Source organism: Pelmatolapia mariae, linkage group LG18, assembly GCF_036321145.2.
Source record: "Pelmatolapia mariae isolate MD_Pm_ZW linkage group LG18, Pm_UMD_F_2, whole genome shotgun sequence".
In the NCBI taxonomy this organism is placed as follows: Eukaryota; Metazoa; Chordata; class Actinopteri; order Cichliformes; family Cichlidae; genus Pelmatolapia; species Pelmatolapia mariae.
This window is the reverse complement of record NC_086243.1, coordinates 18,470,633-18,491,983: the sequence shown is the minus strand read 5'-3', so window position 1 is coordinate 18,491,983 and position 21,351 is coordinate 18,470,633. Positions and strand designations below refer to the sequence as shown.

General features: G+C 42.1%; 2 protein-coding genes across 2 annotated transcripts; one reads left to right on the top strand and one right to left on the bottom strand.

Moving 5' to 3' along the window:
* Positions 1-8,127: 8,127 nt before the first annotated feature.
* LOC134617469 (alanine aminotransferase 1-like) lies at positions 8,128-13,184 on the top strand. The gene is made up of 11 exons (XM_063462718.2): positions 8,128-8,193; positions 8,307-8,396; positions 8,477-8,585; positions 9,677-9,810; positions 9,897-10,140; positions 10,247-10,326; positions 10,420-10,556; positions 12,090-12,264; positions 12,385-12,540; positions 12,655-12,767; positions 12,991-13,184. Exons 1-11 carry the CDS (start codon positions 8,128-8,130, stop codon positions 13,079-13,081), a joined length of 1,395 nt encoding a protein of 464 aa, XP_063318788.2. The 3' UTR covers positions 13,082-13,184.
* dhx30 (DEAH (Asp-Glu-Ala-His) box helicase 30) lies at positions 13,181-19,515 on the bottom strand. Its single transcript, XM_063461418.1, has 19 exons — positions 19,344-19,515; positions 19,002-19,138; positions 18,794-18,904; positions 18,454-18,708; positions 18,215-18,364; positions 17,983-18,135; positions 17,428-17,895; positions 16,442-16,825; positions 16,281-16,350; positions 16,076-16,180; positions 15,800-15,975; positions 15,516-15,722; positions 15,337-15,418; positions 15,069-15,262; positions 14,826-14,985; positions 14,554-14,711; positions 14,206-14,309; positions 13,984-14,123; positions 13,181-13,680 (listed from the first exon to the last, which is right to left on the bottom strand). The coding sequence occupies exons 1-19, from the start codon at positions 19,513-19,515 to the stop codon at positions 13,433-13,435; spliced, it is 3,474 nt and encodes a 1,157-aa protein (XP_063317488.1). The 3' UTR covers positions 13,181-13,432.
* Between the last annotated feature and the right edge of the window lie 1,836 nt (positions 19,516-21,351).

Genomic DNA, 21,351 nt, shown 5'->3' with positions numbered 1-21,351 from the left:
AAGCGGGGTGCGCAGGATCTCAGGGATGGGAAAGGGAGGCATGGATTCCAGCTGTTTTCTTGAGAAAAGGCGGTCTTTATGTTACATCTTTGTGTAACATTTGAACGGGAAATCCAAACTGTATCCAGACAGGACACCTGTGGGGGAAATAAATAAATAAAGAGATTACTTTTGCTGACATTTTCCTGGAATAAAATCAAATGCCAATACTAACCTTAGTCCGTGGGTCATAATTCTGTTCTTTGTGAATTCCTGCATCCACCACGTGAACAATGTCATCTATTGTAACTGAGGTCTCAGCAATGTTTGTGGCGAGGACAATCTTTCTTTGTCCCACTTGGGGGCGCTGGAACACAGCCTGCTGGTCAGCCACTGATAAACTTGAGTGCACTAAAAGAAAAACAGAACCAAATTATAAACTGGTTATAGGTGGGGAACCTTTTTCCAGAGGCCAAAAAGCAGGTTCTTGTTCAGGCTTGTGCGCAGCAGAGCCAGCAGCAGGTCTGTGTTTATGTCTCTCTCGTGGACCTCGTCAACCACCACGTGGCTGATTCCCTTCAGGGTTAGGTTTGACTACAGCTTCCTTTGCTTTAGTATAATTGTGCAGCAACTGTGGTTTAAAATCCACAGCTCCATCTTTTTAGGCATGGTCATGATGGTCAAGACGACCTGCTGAAGTTGAAGGAGTCAAGTGACTGTACAGTGGCTTGCAAAAGTATTCGGCCCCCTTCGACTTTCCCACATTTTGTCACATTACAACCACATGCATGAATCAATTTTATTGAAATTCCACGTGAAAGACCAATACAAAGTGGTGTACACTTGAGAAGTGGAACAAAAATCATACATGATTCCAAACATTTTTTACAAATAAATAACTGCAAAGTGGGGTGTGCGTAATTATTCAGCCCCCTTTGGTCTGAGTGCAGTCAGTTGCCCATAGACATTGCCTGATGAGTGCTAATGACTAAATAGAGTGCACCTGTGTGTAATCTAATGTCAGTACAAATACAGCTGCTCTGTGACGGCCTCAGAGGTTGTCTAAGAGAATATTGGGAGCAACAACACCATGAAGTCCAAAGAACACACCAGACAGGTCAGGGATAAAGTTATTGAGAAATTTAAAGCAGGCTTAGGCTACAAAAAGATTTCCCAAGCCTTGAACATCCCACGGAGCACTGTTCAAGCGATCATTCAGAAATGGAAGGAGTATGGCACAACTGTAAACCTACCAAGACAAGGCCGTCCACCTAAACTCACAGGTTGAACAAGGAGAGCGCTGATCAGAAATGCAGCCAAGAGGCCCATGGTGACTCTGGACGAGCTGCAGAGATCTACAGCTCAGGTGGGGGAATCTGTCCATAGGACAACTATTAGTCGTGCACTGCACAAAGTTGGCCTTTATGGAAGAGTGGCAAGAAGAAAGCCATTGTTAACAGAAAACCATAAGAAGTCCCATTTGCAGTTTGCCACAAGCCATGTGGGGGACACAGCAAACGTGTGGAAGAAGGTGCTCTGGTCAGATGAGACCAAAATGGAACTTTTTGGCCAAAATGCAAAACGCTGTGTGTGGCGGAAAACTAACACTGCACATCACTCTGAACACACCATCCCCACTGTCAAATATGGTGGTGGCAGCATCATGCTCTGGGGGTGCTTCTCTTCAGCAGGGACAGGGAAGCTGGTCAGAGTTGATGGGAAGATGGATGGAGCCAAATACAGGGCAATCTTGGAAGAAAACCTCTTGGAGTCTGCACAAGACTTGAGACTGGGGCGGAGGTTCACCTTCCAGCAGGACAACAACCCTAAACATAAAGCCAGGGCAACAATGGAATGGTTTAAACAAAAACATGTCCATGTGTTAGAATGGCCCAGTCAAAGTCCAGATCTAAATCCAATCCAGAATCTGTGGCAAGATCTGAAAACTGCTGTTCACAAACACTGTCCATCTAATCTGACTGAGCTGGAGCTGTTTTGCAAAGAAGAATGGCCAAGGATTTCAGTCTCTAGATGTGCAAAGCTGGTAGAGACATACCCTAAAAGACTGGCAGCTGTAATTGCAGCAAAAGGTGGTTCTACAAAGTATTGACTCAGGGGGCTGAATAATTACGCACACCCCACTTTTCAGTTATTTATTTATAAAAAATGTTTGGAATCATGTATAATTTTTGTTCCACTTCTCAAGTGTACACCACTTTGTATTGGTCTTTCACGTGGAATTCCAATAAAATTTATTCATGTTTGTGGCTGTAATGTGACAAAATGTGGAAAAGTTCAAGGGGGCCGAATACTTTTGCAAGCCACTGTATGCTCACTGGCTGCTTTGTTAGCTACACCTTTTTCAACTGCTTGTTAACATGAATCACAGGACAGGACCTCGGCGCATTTTGGTATGTAGACATGGTAGAGATGCCCTGCTGAAGTTCAAACAGAGTATCACAACAGGGGAGAAGGATGATCTTAGTGACCTGGACCTTGGCATCCTTGTTGGTGCTGGTATTTCAGAAACTGCTGATCTACTGTGATTTTCACACACCACTCTCGATCAACCCTCGTACAGAGACAGTGAGTTCACCGTACTCAAGACACCTCCACAGTCAATCCAAGAGCACCTTTGGGATGTGCAGCCGACAAATCTGTAGCAACTGTGTGATGCAAGTTAATGTAAGGTGTACCTAACAAAGTGGCCAGTGAGTGTACATAATTGTGCAGCAGCTGTATTTTAAAATCTCAGAACAACAACCGACAAAAGGCCTGGTTTCAGTTACTGTGTCACCGTCTTTAGTTCTAATGCTACTAAAATGGATTTTTGGAAAGGATGTACAATGTTGTTTAATGAGTGTTACATTTATATTTGACTGACATAAACTGATAGGTTTGTAGCTTAAACCTATTCGCTGGAACGTTCAAGACAATTCAACTACACAGCAGAAAGCATTGAACACCAAGCAGAGCTCTTTATGATTCTCGTGCACGAGGGAGAGAACTGTGACGAGCGCCGTCCCTTCTACTCGAACCCCAGTCGCTCTCGTCTGCTCCCCCGTAACACTGCTCTTTTATTGAGGTTACATGAATATACATAGGTTCATTAACATATGACGTATACATACAAACAAAGAGTACCTTGCCTGTGCGTTGTGTGTGTGTGGGGGGGTCAGAGTGTGACCCCATAAAGACTTCCCTAAATCTGCTGGTCTGGAAGTCCAGCAATGTTCCCTCTAATTTTTCATGTGTCTGAGGGAACACACAAACTCCCTGAGCGGTCCCTTGGACCACTGTGAGCGACATCAGACGTGTGCACTGTGGTCACGCCAACATCTAGTCCATCCAAGTTACATGGTTTATTAAAATAATCAAATTACAGCATTTACATTTATGTTAGACTACTTTTAAACTGCTTTAGCCCACTTACAATGAAAATGTAAAAAAAAAAAAATCTTGTTCATGACCTGTGTAGTATGTTAACACTACTGGAAGTAAAAATAACTTGAACTCCAATTTTGAAAACACAACTTTCTTTTCTTTTTTTTTCTTTTTCTTTTTTTTTTTTTTATAAAGCTCTGACTTGTATTATGAGTCTGTGGTCTGGGAGAGAGTCCTGTAACTCTGTCTGCCAAATACAGTAAATAATGACCAATGTTGGGCAATTAATTATATAGTTCTTCAAAAAAGTTACTCACTTTGGGAAACAACAAAGTTTTTTGCAGCTATTTTTTTTTAAATCCAGCCAATGCATTTTTAAATAAACATTTCAAACTATTTACAGAACAATCAGCTGTTCTGCATCAAACTTGATGCCACACAAATTATTTGTGCCACTCCAAAAAATAATTTCTGTCCACTATGAGATAAAGGAGAACAACAGCCTGATACCTGCAGGCCTGACAACAGGAGATGTATCACTCCTGTAACACCTGTAACATTCAGCAGTCGCCTCATTGTTCTGACACACACAACAAAACTATTGACTACACTACACATTAACTACACAAGATTTGCGCTAAACGTGCAAATCTCTCACATCTCAAACACCGCCGTCACTCCTAAAACTTCCCCCCGTTTCTTAACAACTAGATGCCACGTTGCCATATAATTTTTTGATTGGTCGACGTGGTACTTTTTTGGACGAATAGGAAAGAGAGAGGGTTGTGGGGGTTTGGTTTTGCTCACAGGCTTTCCAGCCTTTTTCCTTATAAAACGCCGTTTTTACCGTTTCTTCCCGCAGTAAATATAAACAACAATAGTATTCAGAAAGAAAACCAAACATTGCATATTTTTTTTAATCACAACTCTGGTTTTACGTGGCCTATCAACACAATTTAAAAACTGGTATAAAGTCCACACTTTTCCCGTCAATTGTTCCGTCTGTCCTACTCACATCTCCAATGGTTGTACACGTTGTCATTAACGTGGCTTCACTCCACATCAGCCACGCCGCTTTGCTCGCTAAAACTCCGGTGTCGGCACATAAGGACGCTGTCATAGCCTGTCAACGACGTTGATTGGCTGCGTATACGAATGTGAATCGCATTATTGGCTGGACTATGGGATATGGTGGCATCGTTCTAATCCCATACGGGGGCAGCCAGTCACTCACTGACTAACACTGCAAAACAGAATTGTTAAAGTTTTAATTTTAATTTCAATTCAGGTTAGATTTTTTTTTTGTGCGCAACGCAGATTTTCTGTGCGCAGAGACCGTGCCAGCAGTGCGCAATTGCGCACGTGCGCAGCTTAGTCCAGCAGTTCATCTAAACAAAAGGCACTTAGCCTAAAACAGACATAGACGCGTTTATCCTACCACAAAACAATAAGAGAAGGTACGACCTCTCCCATGCTCCCAAGATGTGGGTGTGACTGCCAGAGCACTCTGGAATGCACACAAAGTCTTTGCAGACTATTAAGGATCAAACCTCTACCAACATGACATTGATTATTAAACTCCAAGCATATATGAGTAGATATTTCTAAGCATAAATGACAATCAACAATACAAATCTAACATAAACCATTATTCATTTTATCGGAAATCAGGAGCGATTCTAGGATCAGAGCTTTGGGGGTGCTGAGCACCCAGAGAGCTGCCCAGCCAGGCAAGATAAACATTACTCCGAACGATGAGACTTCTTCCCTGTCTCTGTCAGTCCATGCATCCTTAAATGTCTCCAGTTGTCCCGAGTTCTCTGTAACTGTCTCCTTGGTGTATTTAAACCCCTGTACCTCCCTGTCCTCATCGTCTGTTGTCTTCGTCTCTGTTATCAGTCATCATACTTTTACCATCTCTGTGCAAGTCTGCAAATTCCTTTATTAAATCATAAGATTCTTAAATTCATCAAGTCTCTCTGTGCCTGGGTCCTCGTCACAAAACATGACATCACTGTTTTGTACATTTTAACACAATTTAATCCCCACATTTGTGAAAGAAAAACAAAACACTTTTTTGAAAAGTCTGTAACAAAACCATCAAATCTGATAAAGGATATTTAAATGCTGCAAAAGAAGAATGGATTGGAATAAAAAAAATACATATCCTAACCTTAATTACTGCGGGAGAATAATGAATGATGCTCATAGTGAGTAAAAAGTAAACAGTGCATTTTTTGGCCAGAGATTCACTTTTAATGTGTACGTATAATATAATACAGATACATAAAAAATACACTCCCAAAGCAGAATAAATTATTACAAATAAATTACTTCAAAATATTAATAAAAAACTATAAAAATGGAGGCAACTTTGCCTGTGGTAGAATGTATACAATGTATGAAAAAATCTTTACTGCAGATACTAAATTTACTAATTTAATAATACTAATTTTGTGTTGTAAGATTTATGAGTTTCATGCTTGGTACTTGGGAGAGCTTGACATTTTTCTCAGGTGGTACACACTGTAAAAAGTTTGAGACACACTGATAAGGTAAGTGTATGTGTGCTTTTGGAAAACATTTAAAGCTGCAGTACAGAATCTTTGAAACAAGCTAGCTTAAAACATTTTTAGAATATAAACAGAGCGCTGTGATTCTCTTTACAGCTCTTCACTCCACCAGGGCACCGTTTGGCACTTTCTGATAGTGTGCAAATGTGGTGCACGTACTGCAGCAGTCATACAGACACCTAGATGGTCCAAAAGTTGGCCTACCTATTATTGGCTGAGGTTTTAGTAGAGTTGTGGCTGAACCACATAAAAATATATCATTAATTTTAATCTCCCCAATTATAATGTTATGTTGGAATGTTGTTAAAGTGGGTCAAAATGTTTCAACCCAGTTTGTTTTGCAGATTCTGTATAGCAGCTTTAATATAGGGAGAACACAACTTCCAGATTGTATGAGTAAAATCAGGTTTTTTCTCTTTGTCAGTTTAACAGTTTCTGTTTTGCCTGTCACTATTTCCTGTCTGTTTTCTTACCTGGTTCTTCCTGACTGGTACTTTCTCCTCACGTTCCCCTCTTTCCTCTCTCCCTCTTTGGACTGACAATCATACATAAATAGATTGTATTCAGTTAGATGAAAATTACATTAATATTAAAAAAATACTATTAAGATCACTAACAAAAAGTCCTCTCTCAGTGTACTTTCAACCAAAAGGCAAATAACCAAACCACATGAACATGTCATAAAAGATATAAATACTGAAACACAGATCCAACATTATTCTTGATTGACGGATCATTTGTTCTTACACTTTTACCTGAATGTGGCTCCTTTTTTTGAAAAAACTTCCTTATATCCATTATGAACCTGGCTGTCTCTCTGTACACAAACACACACACACACACACACACACACACACACACACACACACACACACACACACACACACACACACACACACACACAAACAACAGGAGTTATAAGGTTAATGGGCATTCACTCAGTTAGCTAGTTAGTATTCATTTCAAACAGGACAGTGGTAACAACAGTAGGCTATGGACAATTTTGAAGTTTTAGATTTTAAATAGGCTGTATACATTTCAATGGGAGCAACAGGACGGTCAAATGTCGCTGATTTTACTACAGAGCAGGACGGATTGTAGGGTAGCAAACATCATCGGAAAACACGTTTTCAACCCTGCAGGTTACCTGGGTCTAATGTTTTTCAGCTAAAAAGGAACATGGTCTGACTCCAATCTAACTATATAAAGAGTAACTGAAGGTTAAATGCAGCTAATATGTCCTGTTTTATGCCAGGCACTTACACCTCCGCTCTGCTGCGTCTCAGCCACCATCCCTCTGGCAGCAAGGGTGCTGGAACCAGAGCAGGGGAGAGCCGAGTTGGAACAAACCATTTTGCGAGGGGGGGGGAAATCTATACCTTTTGTTGTTAAAATGTTACGTCTCAACCAAGTACTGTATGCTTTTTATATTTTTAGTAGTGTGTCACAAACAGCAAATATTGTCAAAAAAGTAAGAAATCTTTGGGGGTGCTTTGATTCATTTTTGGGGTGCCCCCAAAAATGGGCTAAAATCGCCCCTGTCGGAAATAAAGAAACAAAATTGTCAAACTGACCTCTGTGTGCCTCTCTTAGTGAAGACATCATCACCTTCTTCTAACCTTTGTGCCACAATGAAAGCTGTTCACCTTTCAGACTAAGAAACAGTTGTACTGGTCCTGTGGCTTAAACATTCAGTGGCACATGGCACATAAGTTGCTGTGCTGTTTGTTCCTATTTATGGAGATCTGTCCATCCATAGATTAATTAATTTAGTTTGGTTCATTGATGTGAATCTCATGCCCTATTATAAATAAATAAATAATAAAAAAAAACCAAATCATAATTATTTGTTTAATACTTCTCTCTAGATAAGACTGACAGATCGCACACAGAGGCACTAAGAGAAGATACTTTAACGTGCTCTGTCATGCATGGTCATGACCAAAAGTAAAGCATCGAATTGTGCACTGGAGTTAATTCAAGAAGTCTGTCCTTTCAGCACAGGGTCTGTTAATAAGGCACATATTGCCTAATTCTGTGCACATCTGACTAAAAAACAAGTCCTTTGGTAAATGATTCTGCTCACATCAAGCTGAGAAGGAAGAAAAGACTCAGCTCACCTCCTCCACACTTCTGTTGGTCTGAACAAAGTAAAGAGGGTTAGCAGGACATCAATTCAAACATGTGGAACATGAAGCAGTTAGAGTATGGAGCCCTGGCAAGACGAGCAAACCAGATCAAGGACGAGCTCAGACAGGCAAGAAAAACTATGTTTACGCAGAGTTGTAATATAGGGAGCATAAAACAGAGTTAGTTATGCTGTCTTTGTTGTAATATCTTTAACCTTTGCTTTCAATTCCTCTTCTACAGGGAATGAGAAGACCCTACAAAGAAGTGATCGATGTCTTCCAGGATGATTTACACAGGGCAGGAATGAAACCTCTGACATTTGTCAGACAGGTAAACTTGGACCTTTACACACTGTGTAAACTCATTACGTTTCCTTTGAGTAAGGATGTCCGTGTTGCGCTTTTTCGCAGGTTCTTGCAGCGTGTGTTTACCCGCCGCTTATCAACAGCAACAATCTGCCACTTGATGTAAGACAGAGGGCCCAGGAGGAGCTGGGAAGATGTGTTGGAGGGAGTGTAGGTGAGGGCAACGTATGCGGTCTAATGATGTGAAAAAAAATGAAAATGCTTGTAGCGCAGGACCCCCAAGGTGGAGCACATAAACTCACCGCACACAGTTATCAGAGCACGGAATCTTTATTGTGTGACAACTACTACTGTGGTTTCGGCCCTAGGCTCCGGACACAGGCTCTCCGTCTTGCTGCCACACCTTCCCAGCCAGCTTTCACTGTCAATAAGCAGACACACACAGTCAATTGATGCACCTGTGCACCTATTCTCCCCGCCTCAGCACCGCCCCATGAGCTCACTGTGACGTTTTCTCCGCTGCAACAGGCCAGAGACCACGCCCCCGCCACAAGGCTTTATCTGCAGTAACCATGTGGTGGCAGAAATAGCAAAAGACTAAAACCCCCAAAACAGGGCAGATGGGATCAAAACTATCTACAGATACAGATCTACAGAGCTTCAACTGGTACAAATGGAACTGGAGAATACCTTTAAGGTTCTTAGGGTTACTACAATCATTGTTAGTCAAATTAAACTTTATTGTCAGTTCTGCAATGTACAGGACATACACAGCGCTGAAATGCCGTTTCGCCCACTGTGTGCAAATAGAAAAAATCAAAATTCAATTCAATTCTAAAATAAAATAAAATAGCTGTTTATGTATAAAAAATGAGGTTTGCAAGAATTCGTAAAGCTACATACACTTTTGCAGTTGTAAAGCATAAATAATTTTTAAAAAAAGTTTTTTAATTCATAAAGTTGGGTGAAAATATCTTACTTTCAGTCATTCACTTAAAACAACAGTAACAGGTCTCCACAGATTACAAATAAACTGCGCAGAAATACTGTCACACTCTGGCTTCCATGTTTATTATATACATAAATGTCTCTATACAGGATACATATATAATAATAGTAGTGTTTAATAAACTATAGGCTCATATAGACAAACATTATAAATACAATGAAATGTATATGTCTTATAAAACATTTTTAAAAAGCCATTTTATGAATTCAAATCTAGGCAGAAAGTCTGCTTTGTTTTGCCGCATCAAGTTGTAGGTGTGTTTTATGTGAGTTAAAGTCTGTTTTCAATCTCTTCAGGTTCATATTCTGCTACAGCTGGTATACCAGAAATCATCCACAGCATCTCTGAATTCATAAAGAGACGAGACGGAGGAATTCCATCTCACCCCGACAACATTTACATCAGCCCTGGCTCACAGTGGTCAATCTTGGTAACTCCATGATTACCGACATGCTGCATACATGTGTATGTGCTTTCTAATGGATCATCACAATCTCTCTTTTCTGTGCTTTCTAGAACATTCTCAATGTCTTAGTGAAGCGTGAGGCTTCACCAAGAACAGGTGTGTTGATTCCAGTGCCATGCCACAACAAAACCGTGTTGTCCATAACGCAGTTGGGTGCAATCGCCGTCCCTTATTACCTGAGTGAGGAGGAGGGATGGGCGCTGCAGGTGGAAGAGCTGCAGCGAGCGCTCGAATCTGCAAAGGGAGTCTGTAATCCTGCGGCTCTGTACGTCATCAACCCCGGAAATCCAGCAGGTATTTATTCCAGCCAGTGTGGGGATTGTCTACTGTAAGTGTTTGGTCTTTGTGTTACAGGATGAATATTATACCCTTACTTGTTTTTATGCCACACTGCCTGTAGGTTATGTTCAGAGCCAAAAATCAGTGCAAGAGGTGATCCGGTTTGCTTGGGAAAAGAGGCTCTTTCTTCTGGTTGATGAGGTGGAGAAGCTATTATCATCCATGCAAACATATTTTAAAAACCAGATGCACCTGTATAAATGAACTTATGGATGTTTACATGTTGCATTGCAGCTCTATCAGGACTGTGTTTATGGGGAAAACTGTGAGTTTGTCTCCTACAAAAGGACTTTGAGCGAGATGGGGCCTCCTTTCTCAGGCACAGTGGAGCTGGCCTCCTTTCACTCAGTGTCCAAAGGCTTCTTGGGAGAGTATGTGTTCAGTCCAGATGTGTATCTGGTTTGTAATCGATGATTCTCACAAAGCTTGAGGCAAAAATTAAACTGAAATGTAAAGAAATAAAGCAGTCAAATAAGCAATCTCACTACAAGATCAAAAAGATGAAGACATTAGTATGCTCACTGATACTTATAAGTGCTATTGTGCATTATTTGCACAACTACAAAGATGATCAGGATTTTTAAAAACTTATACACCAAACTTCTCAAGTTTGTTAACTGCATTACAAATATTATTTCTCTGTATTGTTGAGTTTTAAGAAATCTTATCTTGAAAAACGCAAATGTGACATAAGCTACTCTCTACAGTTTATGCTTTTTTTCAGAAGAGGAATCTGAACACTGGATATACTAGTGAAAAAAAAAAAGTTCTGAGGAGATTCTTCGGTACCTTAGGGTCACTGTGTGAGATGTGAGATACACCCTAGTCAGGCTGGCAGGCTGTTATTGGACCAGCACAGAGACACAGTCATTTATAAACACATTCACACTTAAAGTCACCAATTAACCTAACATGCAATCTTTGGACTCTGAAAGGTTGCCAGATAACCTGGACAAAACCCACATAGGCACAAGGAGAGAGACTCCAGCTGGTTTGACCCCTGAACCTCCTTGCAGCCAGGTTAATATGCTAACCAGTGCAACGGTTACCCTGATACTGGTGGCAGTTAGTGGCACCTCTCAGCCTTCTAGTAGATACACCTACAATGTAATTTAAAACTCCTACATCACTTTGTTCTCGAGTTATCACATTCACAAACTTGGGTGCCCATGTTGTCTGTCAGTCTTTTATGGCTGTTAGGTAAAAACTTCCAAAGTTGATTGCATTGCATGACTTGCATCGTGACAATTACACTTTTGTGTTTAACATATATTTTCTGTGTTAATTGTAGAAATGTCTTTTTGAAATTCATGCAAATTAGTGCCAAGTGTGCTAAAATAGCACGTACTTTGGACATTTTCTTTAGACTGGTATGAACAAAGAGATCATTAACCAGAGTCTCATTGTAAGTTTAAACACTTCTTATACAAGCTAAAATACGGAACTTAAAAGTATCACAGGTGTAACAGTGGCGCTGCAAGGAGCAAAGGTTAGTGGATGAGTGCAAAAGAGAGGCGAAGAAGAGAGTGCAAGCAGGGTGGAGAGGGCAAGAGTCAAAAGGAAGGTTGTGTGTCCAGTATATCCACTATCCTTCCTCTGCACATGTCCAAACCATCTCGGTCTCAAACTATGTCTCCAAACTGCTCAACCTGAGCTTTCCCTTTGATGTACCAGCTGTTTTGAGCTGGCAGGCAGGAAGTAAAGAAGAAATCTTCATTAAATGTAGTAAAGAAGGACATGCAGAGGGTTGGTGTGTCACAGGAGGATGGTAGGGATAGTGTGAAATGAAAATAAAAAATCTAATTCAGTGATAAACTGGTCATCCACTGAGAGTGATCATGAGAAGCAAAGCTCCAGAACAGCTACGTTTTTTGTTGTTTCTACATGTAAGTCTCTTTCATTAGGTGTGGTCTCCGTGCTGGATATGTCGAGCTGGTAAATCTGGATCCTGCTGTCATGAAATACATCCACACACTTTTCTCCAAAGATGCTTGTCCACCAGTTTTAGGTCAGATTGCCCTGGATCTGATGACAGACCCTCCAAAGCCAGGAGACCCCTCATACCCGCTCTATAAACAGGTTGGACCTGAGAACTGTACTCTTGTTTAGCTGAGGACGACCAACTACATGTAGCGCTGTAGCTGTAGCTGTTTTTGATAAAGAATTTGCCATTTTTCTACAAGCTGATGTCTTCTGCAGGAGATTGAGCACATCAGGACTGTGCTGGTTCATAACGTGAAGAAAGTCCACGAGGTTGTCAACAGCCTACCGGGATTCAGCTGCCCACCCATTGAAGGAGGATTGTTTGCGTTCCCCAGACTGCACCTCACACCAAAAGCCATTCAGAAAGCCAAGGTTACAGCAGAAATGCAAGAGGATGTATTACATAATCAGTGCTGAAGCCCTTTGAACTTTCTCCTGGTTCATTTTCCTGAAATGTGTTTTTGTTGTTTCCCTTGGATATTTCAGGAATTAGGACTGCAGCCAGACGCATTCTACTGTACGAGACTGCTAGAAGAAGGTGGAGTGTTTACCAGTCCTGGTTGGGAGTACGGACAAAAGGAGGGCACCTACCACATCAGGTACAATACAAGTCGGGCACTCTTCAAAATACATAATTGAGAAATTATAGATATTATATAAAGCAATTTTATTTTTGGTATGAAACAAAAAAAACAAAAAAAAAAATCAGTTCTATTGTTAAAAGAAGTTTGTGTTTAGACTGCAGATGGATTTATTTCATGGTCCAAGTCTCAAAGTCTTTTTTTATTTTTATTTATTTATTTTTTAATTTTGTTTCTGCAGCTTTTGCATCGCGGTCCCTCAGGATGTCATGGAGGAATTACTGAGACGCCTGAGCAGCTTCCACATGACATTTATGAAGGATTTTTCTTAAAGAAAAAGGAAAAGTTTCCTCTGGAGTTTCTTTTTTCTGTAATCCCATAACTCTATATAGAAAATCAAACCATTTTTGAAACAGCGATGTTGATTTTAATAAATATGACGTTTATTGCATACAATCTTTGGTCAGCCATCTTTTGTCACTACCCATTAGAGTAAGATCCAGCTTCAGCTTTTCAGAAAGCAACTAACCATCAATTACAAGTTCCAAATTCAAATGAGGTCTTACATCAGCCATCCTTAAAAATGAAGTTTAAAAAAAAAAAAAAAAAAAAAGTCAAAACAGCAAATCATTAGCCACTTAATCTGTCTGAGCCAGCAGACATGTAGAAAACGCTCAGTCTTATCAATCCACCTCACTGTCACTGCTGTGAATAAGAGGGTTTGAATCTGTATTGTTCAGCAGCTCTACTAGTAAAGAGATGAGCTTTCCATCTTGAGAAGCGTTTGTGTTACTGGGGCTGTTGAGGTTTCGGTGCAGCATGGTCTGAATGGAAGTGCGTAGCTCCCAGAGCAGCTCCCACGTCTCAACCGGCAGCTCACAGCGCACCAGAGATCGTCCGGGAAATGATACTTCTATTTTGTCGCCATGCACTGGTCACAAGAAAAAGAAGAGTAGTATTCAAGTCTGCTAATGCAAAGGGATGATTTCATTTTTGGTGCTTGTCTAAAATGCAAACTACAAACATGCAGACAGACTTGCACAGTTGAAATAATTTCACTTTTACTGTAGAACTCCATAACAGTCCAAAAGCATTAGTCAGCACATGAACACATCTAAACCAACAAGATTTTCAGCTGATCAGAGAGGAGAACAAACAAAGGATTTCAGTCAGATTACCATCCTCCAACAAGTGCTACAAATGCATTCTTTAGGGAGAGCAGAAAACATCTTACCCATCTCTGTGATATCACAGTCTGTAAGCAGCAACAGGGCGAGTGGATGGACTGCAGAAGAGTCTCTGATGAAAACATTCCCGTTGGACTTGATGGCACTGAAGAAGGTCAACCACCGACTAGGGAGGTCTTCTTCCCCTCTACAATATAAAATGAAAACAAACTTTACATGCACATCAAGTCTGTTTGTGATGAAACTCAATATTTAGGGCTCGCTCTGACCGGTTCACTGAGGAGCGGTGAAGCAGCACTGGCCCACTGAGTGTTCGCAAAGAAATGCTGTTGGGACGAAAGCGTCCTCCTTTAGTCACAACACCTTTCTTCACCTAAAAACAAAAGAACAAAACAAACCAGGTCTAATTTAAATGCAATGCAACGTTAGATTCAACACAAACACCTATACAGCTTTAACCTAGAAAGGCTCAAGTAGATTTATAGAACCGTTACATCACTGTTACCATACAAATGCATACGTATCCATTTTAGCCCATACAGAGATAATTATGAGTCCCTGGGGGGATTATAGCAGGATATAGGTAATGAAAGTCAGTCTGGGTAGCTGCCATGTACCTGAATGAGGTTGGGATACAGCCCAGCCAGCAGCACAGCTTTAAGCAGCTCATCCTGGTTGCTGTGCTCATTGTAGAGAGAGGTGTAACGCTGGCAGTCACCGGGATGAGAAACCAGCCCGGCGTCATGCAGATTCTCACTGAACTGAGATATAAGACCTGCAACAGGATCACATGACAGAAATATCTGAATTTAGCATTTTAGCAAAAAACAAAAGGGCAGGGATTTTTTAACTTCCAAAAGTGGACTGAGACAGGGGGTAAAAGACTGACCGTTTATAAACCGAAGGCTGGCCTTGGACAGGGTGTGTCTCTCCAGAAATTCATCCCTGTCCTCTCGGTTGCCTTCCTGCTGAACTTTCCTCCAGCCCAGAACAGCTCTACTGAACACCAGGTAGTCACTGTAGCTTGAGCCACTCAGAGCCTCTTTGGCCTGGACAAACAGAAAGCAGACGACTCAGTAACAGCTTAGCAAACAAAAATATGGCAAAATCTATTATGGTGACGACATCTCACCTTGTTGACTAGTGCTCTGTTCTGCAAGCTGTTGTGGAAAGGGTCTCTAGAGAGACAGGCAGCTACAGACAACATAGGCAGAACACATCTAAACATGCTACTCAGGACTAATATTTTGCCCAGCCGTGGGTCACATGACATGCAGGCGACACGATCCCCTAATGGAGTCAGTGTTTCGGTCCTATCCAGGACTCCTGCAAAACAAAAGTGCATCAAAATGACAAGACAACAAGTAAAGACGAGTAAAGACAAGTAAAGACGCACTTACCTATATCTTGTAGATTACGGACAGCATCTCTCACAGACTCTGGCTCTGGGCTGTCCAATACTTGGGATAAGAAATCTACAGCCTACAAGCACCAAAAACAATAAGCCATTAATAAATAAAACGGAAGAAAAATTTAAATACAGATACAAGAAAGAACAGGACAAAAATGATTCCAGTACCTTTGAGTTTGGACTGTGGATTTTAGCCTGCACTACTAAACTCTCAAGTGGGGTGCGCAGGATCTCAGGGATGGGAAAGGGAGGCATGGATTCCAGCTGTTTTCTTGAGAAAAGGTGGTAGGACTGTCCCGGCTGACACCGGCCTGCTCTCCCTTTTCTTTGTGTAACATTTGAACGGGAAATCCAAACTGTATCCAGACAGGACACCTGGGGGGGAAATAAATAAATAAAGAGATTACTTTTGCTGACATTTTTCTGGAATAAAATCAAATACCAATACTAACCTTAGTCCGTGGGTCATAATTCTGTTCTTTGTGAGTTCCTGCATCCACCACGTGAACAATGTCATCTATTGTAACTGAGGTCTCAGCAATGTTTGTGGCGAGGACAATCTTTCTTTGTCCCACTTGGGGGCGCTGGAACACAGCCTGCTGGTCAGCCACTGATAAACTTGAGTGCACTAAAAGAAAAGCAGAACCAAATTATAAACTGGTTATAGGTGGGGAACCTTTTTCCAGAGGCCAAAAAGCAGGCCTCTGGAAATCCATCTCCTTACTTACAGGGCAGGATCATCTGGGAGCCAGAGGAGAAGCGCGGTTTTTCCTCGAGCTTCTCTTGAACAGCCTTTATGTCCTGCCATCCTGGGAGGAAACACAGCACTGCACCTGAAGAATGAGGAGAGAGTAGTTGTTGTAAAATATGACTCAGCCCAAAATTTCAAACACTATTATTTAAAGTGAATTAACAGCTTGTTAAAATAGGCACCTGGTTCTCCACATCTGTCAATGTGTTCGATGACATCAGCGACTAAATCAAGATCCGGTGTAGCATCGTTCTAAACAAGACAAAGACGCAGAGCAACTCATGAGTTTGGAAAAAAAAAGAAAATGTGTGAAAAACAAAAATCTGGCAGATGTGAGTTCCACCTCTTTGTCTGTCTTCACCCTTTCTGGGACCTGAGACTGACGCCCCATCTCCTTTAGTACATCTTCCAGGTACTTGTCTCGTACTGGGTGCATGAACCCTGGCACCTTTACAATCGGGCAGCCTCCAAAGTACTGAGCCAGCCTCTGGTTGTCCCCAGTGGCACTCATGAGAACGACCCTCAGGTCAGGGTTCTCATTCAGGCTTGTGCGCAGCAGAGCCAGCAGCAGGTCTGTGTTTATGTCTCTCTCGTGGACCTCGTCAACCACCACGTGGCTGATTCCCTTCAGGGTTGGGTTTGACTGCAGCTTCCTCAGCAGGACGCCCACTGTGAGGAAGAGCAACGCTCCTCCACTGTGCTCTGGGAGTCGGCTCTCGAGTCTCACCTAGAGGAGAAAGATAATACAAATATTATGCATTACTATGGAAAAGATTAACTCAACCCTTCATATACTTGCGACGCTACCAGCCACAATTCAAGGGTTCAGTTACAGAACCAATGTGGTAGAATAAGAAAACTGCCAGTTTATTTTATTCTACTTTTTACTCTTTATGTCAGAAAATAGTTAAAAACAATAGATATAAGGAAGGCCCTCAAAAATTAGAACTTTAATATGAATCTGTAGTCATTGCATGAGCTGCAATGCTCAAGTTTTCTAGAGAGAAGTGCAGGCAGATCAAACATTTTACTGTAATCTAGATAGCTTCATAAAAACAAAAATAACAAAAACACCTATGACATAATTTTATGTCCTGGTGATGACTGAAATTAAAGTTAGAGCACTTTGTTGTGGGAGCCCAAAAACAGCTTTGTCGAGAGGAATTTCAAATACGTTTATTGAATAAAAAGTCGTTTTAAAAAGCTTAATTTTTAAAGCACAAGACGAAGTTTTGAAGTTGTGCAAATACATTTCTCTTATTAGAGAAATCAAAACAAATCGTTTTGTGTTCAACTAAGATATTGTATAATCTATGAGGCTGTCCTAACCTGATATCCTACAGACTGTTTCAGAGCTGGACCCATCTCCTGAGCAACACGGTGGGCCACCGACACAGCACTGATCCGGCGAGGCTGGGTTACCAAGATGTTGCACTCAGCCCCGCTGCCCCCTCTCACGCGATCCTCCAGCAGAAAACGAGGGATCCGAGTTGTCTTGCCACATCCTGTTTCTCCAGCAATCACAACTACCCTGGAGGCCTGCACAGCCGAGATCACACGCTGACGGTGGGCGTCGACCGGGAGCTCGAGGCTCAGTTCGGGGTTCGCTCTGTTCCATCTCTCCTGCATGTGGATGCTGAGCTGCTGAGCCTCAGATTCAGAAAGAGGCCTGTACGGCCTGCCTGTGATGGCATCTGTTATAAAGTCCTCCTCTTCCTCATCATTCCGGTTTATTGTCTGCTGTTCTTTTGCCTCTTCCTCTTCCCATAGTTTCTGTACCTCTGTTGTCACTGGGTACTGTTAGAAAAATGCGCAAACTCAGAAACTTACATTTTTGTCAAAACTCAGTCAAACACCACTAATCCTCCTTGTACCAAGACTCACCTGGGTGAGGTACTCTCTCATGCTTTGCTCCAGATATTTTGGAATCTCCAATGGAAGTGGGCGTCTCTCCCTCTCTCCAGCCTCCCTCACCTTTTCTCGATGATACTTGGCATGTGTCAGTGGGTTGTTGTCCTTATCCAGCAGCTCCAATTCCTGTAACCAGCAGGTGAGATGCATATATTAAGTACAATCTTGACTTGTTAAGATACAGTAGTTCTCGACAAATACTCACCTTTAGCTTCATGCAGGCAAGTGCAGCAGCTCTAGTCTCTGCTGCCGCCCGGCTGCCTGCTTTGGCTGTGAATGTCATCTCCTCGGGCCAGAGCAGAGTCAGCTCACACTTCTTTAGCTTCCCTCCTGTTGTTCTGAACTGCAGTAGCTCCTGCAGTAATAAGTCACATGGTAGCTTACAATGCACATCAAGTTTAAAGAGGATAGATGTTACTGCCCAAAACAAAGTGAACTACAAACCCAGATATTGTTGGACGATATGGCCACCTGGATAACCCTATTCAGTAGAGATTTAGGTTGAGGAAACAAGGAAAGAGCTTCTGACACATTGGAGTCATCCTCTTTAGCAGGTGCCCGGTCATTTGCTCTGCCTCTGTAGATGTCACCTGTCCAGGAATTATCCTCGTTATCATGAAGAGGTGTATGTAGCCCTCCTCTCCCTCGGCCAGCTCTCCTCCTGGGGAGCTGGTTGTTTGGCCCAATCACACCCATTTCCTGTAAACGAACACAATCAAAGAACGGTGAGAGGGGAGAAAGACATATCATATACTGCAAATTCACATGCTGGTTTTCAGCTTACTCTGAGCTTCTGACAAGCGGCAGCTGCTGCAAATTGCTCTGCCTCGCTCTTCTTTGAGCCGTAACCCTCCTCTTCTATCTTGCAGGGCCACTGTAGCGTGACAGTGGCCTTCTACAGAGGAGCCACAACACAAAACTTAACATCAACGGATTTTGTCACACATACAGTGTAAGCAATAATGCCGTCTCATTCTGACTTTAGCTCTGACCTTAACACCAGCATGTTCCATGCAACTGTACTGGATGAGCTGAGAGAGGTCGCTGACTCCCAGTGACCGTGAGATGGTGTTGTGCAGGAGGCTTTTAGGATCTGGGAACTCCTTCAGGAGGTGGCGTCTGCTATCGACTAAACAGTAAATATAATAGAAATTTTTAAGGTGACTGTCGGCAGTGGATACATGGGAGTCCAAATATGAGGTTAAAAAAAAACAAAAGAAGCAAGACTGCGAAATACAAGCACGAACCACAACCTTTTAAATGGCGTGCCCTTGAGTTTTTAGCGCCGCTGCTGGCGAGCTGTCACCCGTTAGCTAACCGGCATCTTCACTCACCTCGTTTACTCTGGAAATAAGATGTCGCATTCTTCTGAAAGCTTGGAGATTTGGTCCCATACCATCGCATTTCTTTACTCAAGTCAGACGTTGTTTTACAGCCGCTATGAACGCATTTGCCAATATTGCACAGCGCTCTCAAACGCACGAGTAAAACACCGGGTAGCGCCATCTTTAAACTACAGTTTCTTCTTCGGCTCCTCTACAAGCCGTGTTCATAACCGCCCCTTGTGGCGGGGAGTATAACTGCATCTTTTAGAGCGCCTCGTAAAAACATGAGCAGATCAGAAGCAGAGAAACTTTATTAATCCCAGAGGGAAATTGAGTTGTCATAGCAGCAGATATACAACAAACATCAAGCACTCATATAAAATAAGTGTAGAAAGAAGCTGTGTCCCAAAACGTCGGCTGCATCCTTCGGAGGACCCGGGCTTCGCGGTATACGTGAGCCGGGTCCTCCGCAGACCAAGAAGGCCGGAAGTGCGAGGTTGTGAAATGGGACGGTCTAGCCTTCAGATTTGCGTCACCGCTGTCTTGGTGGAGTTTAATAAACTCGGCCGTCTGCTCCTTGCTATCTAAAATATAACAGGCATAAATTCTCAACGTCTCACACTTCTGTTTAATTAGTTTTCTGTTTGACGTTTATTCAGCTGTGTGAAAATCCCGGAGGAACCCACCCGATGGATTAATAAAGTTTTATTTAATCTAATAATCTAATAACTTTGATCTCAGCCAAACCGATTTACTCCGGAACAAATAAAACACCGAAAAAGGCAAACAATTACATTTTTATGTTATCCGAGTGACTTATATATCATGTTTAACCTGAGTAGAGAAAGAGCGAGGGTCTGAAAACGATGAAGCCGGGAGTCCGCTGCTCTCGCCGGCTGGAGTGACCTTTGAACCCCCCAGCTTGCTATCGAGCGGGGGGGTAACAGACGTCTCCGAAAACGTCGGCACACTTTTGCAAATATATGATGTCTTGATAAACCAAGCAGATATTTGAAGTTTACATGGCTACTTTCTCGCCTGAAAATATGTTAAAAGTTTATTTTGCGACCCAGAAAGATTAATAAGACTAATTTTAAAACATAGTAGCGGCCGCCATTGTTGGCAGCTGAAATTTGGCTGGGCCGCGCTATGAATTCTGGGATATGGTGGGCCAAGAAGGACACACCCGACCCATCCTTCAAATTCGGGGAAATGAAGGACGCATTTGTTGGCCGCATTTGAAGGAGTCGACGAATTGGGACAGCCTTCGTCGCCTGGCTGTGACGTAATCGGCCTTCAAATGCAGCCTCCGGAGGATGCAGCCGACGTTTTGGGACACAGCTAGAGTGTTATTGATAGATGAATATTAAGATAAATAGATAAATATAGAGATATAGGTATAAATATAAATATACATATAAATATAATAGGACAAGTATGTATGCAAATATATGTTGTGGTGTACAAAAGTGACAGGGTACACTGAGGTGTGATTAATTCTGTTCCACATGTGTGGACCTGACCCACGTGGATAAGATAAAGAGTCTGATAGCAGCGGGAAGGAACAACCTCCTGTAACGTTCCCTCAAACAGCAAAGTTGAAGGAACTCATTGCTGAAACTGCTCAGATTGTCCAGTGTGTTATGGAGGGGGTGGTAGTCATTGTCCATGATTGCCAGCAGTCTTGCCAGCATTCTGTCACTGTTCACCTCCTCCAGGGTGGCGAGCTTCATGCCAAAAACAGACTCTGCCTTCCAGATGAATTTGTACAGTCTGTTTGCGTCCTTTGCTTTGATGCCTGGACTCCAGCATGCTACAGCAAAGGAGATGGTTCTCCCAACAACAGACTGATAAAGCATACAGAGCAGCTTGCTGCTAACACTGAAGGATCTGAGCCTTCGTAGAAATAAAGCCGGCTCAGACCCTTCGTACAAAATTATGATTTCTGATCTAAATCTCAAAGTTTTCCTTTACTTTCAGGTTTCTTTGCAGTCCTTCTACCCCACTTGTGGAGGGA

What these genes read in the sequence shown, in the direction of transcription:
- LOC134617469 (XM_063462718.2), top strand. Translation starts at nt 8,128, where the DNA reads ATGAAGCAGTTAGAGTATGGAGCCCTGGCAAGACGAGCAAACCAGATC. An exon ending in TCAAGGACGAGCTCAGACAG is followed by an intron (nt 8,194 to 8,306) that starts GCAAGAAAAACT and finishes CCTCTTCTACAG; the next exon opens with GGAATGAGAAGACCCTACAA. An exon ending in CAACCCCGGAAATCCAGCAG is followed by an intron (nt 10,141 to 10,246) that starts GTATTTATTCCA and finishes CACTGCCTGTAG; the next exon opens with GTTATGTTCAGAGCCAAAAA.
- dhx30 (XM_063461418.1), bottom strand. Translation starts at nt 19,515, where the DNA reads ATGGCGCTACCCGGTGTTTTACTCGTGCGTTTGAGAGCGCTGTGCAAT. An exon ending in TATCGTCCAACAATATCTGG is followed by an intron (nt 18,365 to 18,453) that starts GTTTGTAGTTCA and finishes TTATTACTGCAG; the next exon opens with GAGCTACTGCAGTTCAGAAC. An exon ending in TGTATCCCAACCTCATTCAG is followed by an intron (nt 14,310 to 14,553) that starts GTACATGGCAGC and finishes TTTTGTTTTTAG; the next exon opens with GTGAAGAAAGGTGTTGTGAC.